The sequence below is a fragment of the Squalius cephalus genome, assembly GCF_949319135.1.
Source record: "Squalius cephalus genome assembly, chromosome: 9".
Classification (NCBI taxonomy): Eukaryota; Metazoa; Chordata; class Actinopteri; order Cypriniformes; family Leuciscidae; genus Squalius; species Squalius cephalus.
Genome location: NC_137130.1, coordinates 20,414,490 through 20,422,485, shown reverse-complemented (window position 1 = coordinate 20,422,485; position 7,996 = coordinate 20,414,490). Strand labels below are relative to the sequence as shown.

Sequence of the window (7,996 nt, the reverse complement as noted above, 5' to 3'; positions counted from 1 at the left end):
TTTAGCAGTGTTCATCGCCATAGTAACTTGCGCTCCACAGCTAACCTGGTCCGGGGCGGGTTATGTTCAGGTAAGAGGTTGCAAACCGAACTTGAACCAATCAGCTGTGAGCAAAGTGACACGTCTGATGCGATAAATTCACTCCACCTGTTTCCACTCCAAATTAAACTACACTACACTGCAAATGATATATTAGACCACTTCTATTATTGATTGCTATCAGGATGTCAAGGGAGTTTCAACCAGTATAACAAAAAGTGTTTAGAAAAAAAGAATGCCTACCCTACCTTTAACATGTTAATGTTATCCAGCTCTTGAATGAAATGAACCTATATATCAAACTGAAATAGTCTTTACAGAAGCAAACATTATGGGATGGTTTCACAGATTAAATGAAAATGGGTTAAATACTATTGAAGTGTTATTTCTTCCATAAATGCAAATTCTGTAATTTACACAAATGGAGGGACAAAAAAATAGTGAATATTAAAAATGTTGTCATTTGTGTTGCTAAAATGAATGAAAATTAGAGGTTTGGAACGACATGAGAGTAAATGAAATAAAAACATTTGTATGATATGTTTTAAACTTGATGTCAAGCCTTTGTTGACGACCAATATTTAATAATAATCTTGTCACAAAATCCATGACAGGAAACAGATATACTGCAGAAGCGTGGTGTGCTTTATTGGCTACTGATTCAAGGTATACATCTTCCTCTAATCCCACACCCACAGAATCAAAGAAACAAAACACATGCACATAGTGGCCAGCCTTCAGCAAGGGAGGGAGGAGGCTTATTTTAAATCAATACATTTCACTTTAGAGTAACCGATGACGTGTCCTCAAACATTGTGTTTTTTTTGTTTGTTTTTTTCATTTTCATGTGGCAACTTTAGTGCCTCTGTTCGGTTTTTATAAAACACTGAACTTCTGGTTTTCCTTTTCACATATAAAGTGAACCATGAGCCCATCTCTCTTTGTGCAAAAGTTTCATTGTTAAAACTTTCAGAATGGCCTTCTTTGAATGTGTGATTGCAATATACAAAAACAATGGGCTCCAGTTACTTAACTGTTAGAATAGAAGAAAAAGATAAATACAAGTGTCTGTGACTTAAATAGGTATGTATAGTTTCTCATGCCACAACCACAATAGACTTAGTGACATGGGCACAAACGAAATTTCATAACAGTAATGTGGACGAACAGTAGCGTAACTACTTAGACTAACAGTACACATAAAATGCTTGTTTCTGTCTTCGTGGATATCAAACTCCCCTATCCACCAGGAGTTTGACAGGGCAGTAGTTATATTTAGATGGCTTCCACATAGTTGGCGGGCAGCATACCGGTTTTTCCAGTACGCTGCACAGTGCCATACATCCAACCCTCATCAATGGACTGCACATTCACGATGACGTCACCATCCTTGAAGGACACCTCATCATTATCAGCACCAGCGTAGTCATACATGGCACGGACAGTTTTCTGTTTAGGACAGAGGGGAGAATATTAAACGACCAGCTTCACTATATGGAATATGCTGTTACTATTTAGACTAAGATATTGTAAAGTATATGCATAGAGTTTATTAAAGTTGCCGTTGGTCTCTCAGTACTTACTCCAGTGGTTGAGGGATGTGAGGGGACAGAAGAAACAGTGGTCTGTTGTGTTGCCACAGAGGAGGATCTCTGCTGAACCTCTGTAGTCTTGGTCTGCGTGTATCCTAAATGAGAAAACAGCTGATTTAATAGCATATATACATCTCTTCAGATAATTAGCATTCAGCTTTTGGCTCCTTACAGGCAATTTTCAACCGTCATTAGCACCACCGAGATGGTAGACCAGATTAACACTTTTACATTTCACTTTAAAGCCTCAGCAGTTACTATAGAATGATATGATGTTGCATATGGTGCACTAAACAGTTGATGTGCATAACAGCCAAGCACAGCATGGAGCTTATGTTGTAATGGATTTTCAAGATTTTTCAGGTTAAATCAAACAGCTTAAGATTTACAGTGGCTTTGATTACTGCAGAAAATAATTTAAACTTTGCTCAGTTTTTAAAAAATACTATAATATAAAATGATTAAAAAAAATCTAAAAGTAAAAAAAAAAAAAAATTTTGTTTAAATATATTTGTTAATTTATTTTTGTCCATCCTTAATGTTGCAATGCAACTCTATCCATCGGTTCCTGATTGGATATTGAGATGTGGACATTGCACTCAAAGTGAATGAGCTTGCAGTCCATTGTGGAGGGACAGGGTTTAAGCAGGCTAAATGACTGGATAAATCCGGCATATGTCAGAGAAGTCTGTCATTTTCACTGAAAGATTGAGTTATGACATTTTGAATAAACATTACGAATGAACAAAAATGAACACAATGAATAATTCACAAAAAGATCAAAAGCATGCATTGCATTCAAATAATAGATAGGTTTGGATTATTACAGTTGGCATGAAATGAAAATTCAACCTAAGGACAAAAGAAATGAAGCACTTTAAACCTGTACCGTGTAAAGTGGAGACACCAAAGCCATTGCTGTAGAGCGATGCATGGTGGTCCACGTTCTCAGACACCTCTGACTTCTCATCGCCCACCCCACTCATTGCGCTGGTGGAGCGGGAGTGCTCCTTGCTGCGACGCTGGGCTTGGACTGAATAATGGGACAAACATGTCAATGTTCCCTCCTCTTTGAAATACTGTCAATACTGTCAATCGAGGAAGGTGGCAGATAAATATACAACCACAGTGTAGAGAGTAAGGAATAATGTACAGTCATTATATAGTTTGGCAGTCATTAAACACATATCTAAGAGCAGAACATCGAGATTGCCCAGTCAGAATCAAGTATTCCAGAGAGCTGTACAGCGAGGGTACAGTGACCCACCTGACATCATGTGAAGACTTCTGGACTGGATGTTGTCCTCGGCAGGGTCATAGTCAAAGACAGAGCCAGGGTTTGTGCGCCACACACGCAGGTCTTTGAGAAAGTAAACTCAGTTTTAGTGAATGTCTCTATTCAAAACTCATTTGGTTCCTGTGAATCATTTGTATGTTGTTCATTACATAGTTACATGCTTTTCTAGGTTTACAGGAAGAGAAATCAGTTTCTAAACTCAAGTGTGTTTAGTGTGTACAGGAAACAGTCTGTGTCAGCTGACCAGTGATGGTCTCCTGATCGTGTTCCTCTGCACGTCTCCTCTCCATCTCCACCACACGTCGCTGAATGCCGCGGTAGTTGATGTCACTGAAGTCCTGTGTGTTCCTCTTCACACGCTCAGTTATGGGGTCAGAGATGGTGGGGGTGAAGCTGCCCTTACTCTTCTCAAAGTCCTCGTGGTATCTGACCTGACATGACCAATAGACAGCAAAACATGAGTCGGGAGACACTAAGAAACTGCTACAGCAACAATCCGTTTATAGTCCGATTGGCCTTTCGAGAGGCTTCTCAAATGAGAACATTTTTTAGGCTGGGACTTGATTTTGTCCAATGGAAATTGATAGGGTAGCTGGATGGTTTTGGTTTGCGATTGCTGTGATCACATGTGAGTGACAGGATGTCCCACCCTCACGCCATGAAACATGTCATTATAGAACAGAAGAGATGTCACTCCAAGAGGGAAGGGAAGTTATTTTGATTTAAGATTACGAGGGCACAGGAATTAAATAAATAAATAATGATGTCAGTGCCAGAGCCAGTCTGCAGATTTTGGGCAGGCGAGTTGACAGATTACCAGCAGTTCGTTTTTTCAATTCTGTTTTTGCAGCATCTACTGACTGTTGATAATATTAAATTGTGCATTTTTTTTTTTTGCACTGATCCTCAACCTTGTAACATTTACCTCCCATTTTGAATGCAATAGGGTTGACTTTCATATAATATTGAAAAATCAGTACATTGCAATATAATGATAAAGGTCAAGATGTGAACGTCATCTTACTCCAGAGATGATACGCTGGGTTTCTTTAACACGTCTCATCTCAGGGGTGTCCAGCACAAAGGCGGCCTTGCCCTGCACCTGCTTACGGAAGCTGTCAGAGTATAGAACCTGGACAAAAGTCACAGAAAATACATACATACATTAGAAACATGGATTATGATTATGTATCAAGACCCTGTAGAAGACACACCGGGAAATCAGGACATTAGACAAACAAAGGACATGAATATGACATCCATCAGCACAACCTTGGGTGTTATTATGAATTCAGACAGATGAATTAGAAGGATCTTCAAGGGCTGGATTAAAAGTAGGTGGGTCCCGAGATGAAGATTTGTAGTGATGATGATGATCAGTTACTGAATTAAATTCAGCATATGGAAGAATAAAGTTAATATTATTAGCCTCCTAAGTGAAATGAGGGTATTAGAGCAGTTACATTTACACACGGCAAACACACACACTCGTGTCCTGTGGCTGTGAGTACCGAGCTAATCTGCACTTGGTTCCGTTTGACCCGCTCCATCTCTGGAGTGAACACCACAGGCGTTCCCTTGGCAGAGAGGTCCTTATACAAAACCTAGAGTAGAAAAGAACAGCGCCCCCAGAGGCCAGTCAGACACAAAGCACCACGGAAGACGCAAGAGTCTCTGGAGAGTCACAGTCACATCAAACGTCACACACAACACACAATGATCTTATATCCCAGATTTAAAAAGAGGAAACTGGTTGGGAAGGGAAAACAACAAATATGGGATATCTGGTGTTGGTTTAATTTTGGATTAGGAACAATGTTTGGAGTTGAATAATTCCCATACGTTTGAACTCACAGCAAAGGGTACCTAACTATGGTGGAATATGATGTGGTGAATTACATTAGATGAAAATGAGGTTTAAGCATTACATATGCTTCATTTGTTTTGCATCAGCGATGGCATTGTAAGAGTGGAAAAGGAAGAAGTATACTGGAAGCGTTAATGGGGAACAGAGCCACTCTCAAGTAAACCCTGTGGAGCTTCCACTACCGAGCTGATGTGCTTCTGATTCTCTCTGACCCGCTTCATCTCGGGGAGGTCCGATATGGCTGTGCCTCGACCCAGCGAATCCTTGTATTTTATCTACCCAAGGATTAATTACGACATATCAAATAAACAACACACACATTAACCAAACAGCAACAGAACGAACATCCACAAAGATGAAATACACAAAATCATTAGCTCTGTTCCAAACCCAAGCCTCCTCGCTGCCTACGCAGGCGTCTGCCTTTTAAAATTGTGCCCATAAGAGGCAGACTTGTAAATCTCTACATAGGCAGCTACACAAATAGCATTTAGCATCAGAGACTCGACCCACCGGGTAATGCTCAAGTTTAACAATCCATAAAGTTGCCAACTTTTCATAACAGTCTTTGGGTCAGGAGTGTGCCTATGATGTCTTCAAATGCACCCTTGGTAGGCAGCTTACAAGGTTTTGGAGCAAAGCAATTGCAACTGATAATGTTGCTGATCAACAATACAAGTTTAACACTAGATATTACCTACAAGGTTTTGTAAAAAAAAAAAAAAAAAAAAAAAGGTATGGTACCCAATTATTACATGGTGTTATCAGTTGCTAATAATTAGCCTGCAGCTAAATAAATACTAAGTATTACTGATAAAAGGGAATACCGAATTTTGTCACATGAGCTACACGAGAGTTACAACTATTGTTATGAATGATGGATTTGATGCAGTGAATTCTTCTCAGGGTCACTAGAGGGACTAGTTTAAACAGATGGAGGCTAAAGGGTTTTCTTAGATGATGGAGAGACGAGGAACAGGGAATGTTTTATGGGTGGGGATAGAGGGTCACACCGCAGTGTACCGTGCTAATATTTTGCTGATTGCGTTTAACTCTCTCCATCTCTGGCGTTTCTGAAATTGATGTTCCTCCTCCCAAATCTTCCTTGTATTGGATCTTTACACATGTAGAGGCAATGAGGTAAAAATAAACAAAAAACAAAGGTAGAAAATTACTTGAAATCTTATTAATGTCAATAATTGTTCAGATATCAGTGTGTAAAACAAAAAAGACAAAAAACAAAACAAAATCAATGACACATACATAATGCATGAAAACAAAAGTGTTGAAGATGTAAAATGTCAGAATAAATCATAAAATGTCTCTAGCAAGAAAACAAAGTAGGGTAAATAATTTGGTCATATACTGTGAGGGATGAACACTACCGTTCAAAAGTTTGGGGTCAGTAAGATTCTTTTTAAAGAAGTTAATACTTTCAGCAAGGATGCATTAAGGTGATCAAAGTAACATATTAAGTATCATTTATAATGCTACAAAAGATTTCTATTTTAAATGAATGCTGTTCTTTTGAACTTTCTATTCATCAAAGAATTATGAAAAAAAACATATCACGGTTTCCACTAAATATTAAGCATCTTAATGTTAAGCAGCAACTGTTTCAGCATTGATAGTAATAAGAAATGTTTCTTGAACACTAAATCATCATATTAGAATGATTTCTGAAGGATGATATGACACTGAAGATGCTGAAAAATCAGCTTTGCCTTCACAGAAATAAATTACATTTTAAAATATATTCACAGTTTTGTTAAATGATAATAATAATAATAATAATAATAATAATAGTAGTATTTCAGAACATTTCTATTTTTACTTTATTTTTGATCAAATGAAAACAGCCTGGGTGAGCATAACATCTTACAGACTCCAAAAAAAATTTGAATGGTAAAGTATGGAGAAAAAATATATAAAATAAAAATAAAATAGTGAAGGGGAGCTTTTGGTTTATTTAGGGACGTTTATCCTTACCAATAAGCTGAAGAAGGGGTAAAATGAGACTTTAAAGAATGATAAAGATGAAGAATGAGAGTATACAGTAAAATGTTTAAAGCAAGGAGTCTTCCTCAAAGAGAAAAACACTACCGAGCTGATGTTCTTCTGAGTGTCCCGTACACGCTTCACCTCAGGAAGGTCAGGTATAGAAATGCCTTGACTTAGTGAATCCCTGTATTTAATCTAATACACATTTCAGGTCCATTAAGAGCATGAAAATAAGTGACAAAGTCAGAGAATTTACATATTTATGCAGAAACGGGATGAAAAGGGTAAAAAGAGAGGAGAGGTTGAGTGTTTTTAACAATGCAACACTAGTTAAATTCTTGGAACCACTTTCGGATGAAGATGGATAAATAAATATATGGATCATGTTATTATATGTTATTAAAAATGATGAGAGGCGTGGCTATTTATTTAAAATGATTACTTCATATTAGATGATCTATATTAAAATGAATGTTTGACATTACATTTTTTAGAATGCTGACAGAATTTGGATTAAAATCATAATTAAAGGAGGCACTATGTTGTTTTTTTAGGGGCTCTCCAATGGGAAAGGAGGGTGAATGGTTGGGTCACAACACTGAGTACCGTGCTAATAGCCTCCTGATTGCGTTTAACCCTTTCCATCTCAGGGGTTTCAGCTATGGCTGTTCCTTGCCCAAGCTCCTCCTTGTATTGGATCTTTAGAATTGTACAAGAATAATGAGGCATTAACATTTGGTTTTTATCTCGTAGGATAAGTAGCTTTCATTTGTTTCGTCTGGGGACGCTTCAGAATGTGCCCTCACAACATAAAAACAGACAAAACATTTGAGAAGAGATGGACAAACAAAGAAACTACAACATTTCAAACACATAAGACACATACAAACCAAAGAGGTCAAATATGTAAATATTAAGCAAAACCAATTGTAAAATGGTTAGAGCTACTGTTTAGAATGAAGAAAGGTCAACAGCATCAAATTTGATGATTACTGTTAGTGGCTTTGCTAGTTTATGACTAAGTATTAGACTAAGGTCTGTTTAGGATATCTATATTTATATTATATAAAAAGAGCTGGATGTCAAGAAATGTTAACTTGTGGTTGTAGTACAGAAAAAAGGAAAAGGTGGTGTAAAGCAAGAAATGAGAGCAGAAAAAAGAACAAAAACCAAAAAAAGAAATTGTGGTTAGAATATTGA

The 7,996-nt window shown here is 37.5% G+C and overlaps 1 protein-coding gene across 50 annotated transcripts in view; it reads right to left on the bottom strand.

The window, feature by feature from the left end:
• Nucleotides 1–852: 852 nt before the first annotated feature.
• Nucleotides 853–7,996, bottom strand: part of neb (nebulin) — a 61,800-nt gene continuing 54,656 nt past the window's right edge. For 24 of the 50 annotated variants that reach the window (XM_079881110.1, XM_079881106.1, XM_079881116.1 and 21 more), the window contains 7 exons: nucleotides 4,440–4,532; nucleotides 3,953–4,060; nucleotides 3,173–3,359; nucleotides 2,899–2,991; nucleotides 2,521–2,664; nucleotides 1,623–1,726; nucleotides 853–1,488 (listed from right to left, as the gene is read on the bottom strand). In XM_079881110.1, the coding sequence (XP_079737236.1) occupies nucleotides 1,315–1,488; nucleotides 1,623–1,726; nucleotides 2,521–2,664; nucleotides 2,899–2,991; nucleotides 3,173–3,359; nucleotides 3,953–4,060; nucleotides 4,440–4,532 (903 nt within the window). In that variant the 3' untranslated portion in view covers nucleotides 853–1,314. Of the gene's footprint in view, nucleotides 1,489–1,622; nucleotides 1,727–2,520; nucleotides 2,665–2,898; nucleotides 2,992–3,172; nucleotides 3,360–3,952; nucleotides 4,061–4,439; nucleotides 4,533–4,977; nucleotides 5,071–5,818; nucleotides 5,912–6,898; nucleotides 6,992–7,402; nucleotides 7,496–7,996 lie in introns of all 50 variants that reach the window. The other 26 variants (XM_079881108.1, XM_079881113.1, XM_079881119.1 and 23 more) reach the window with 4 other exon arrangements.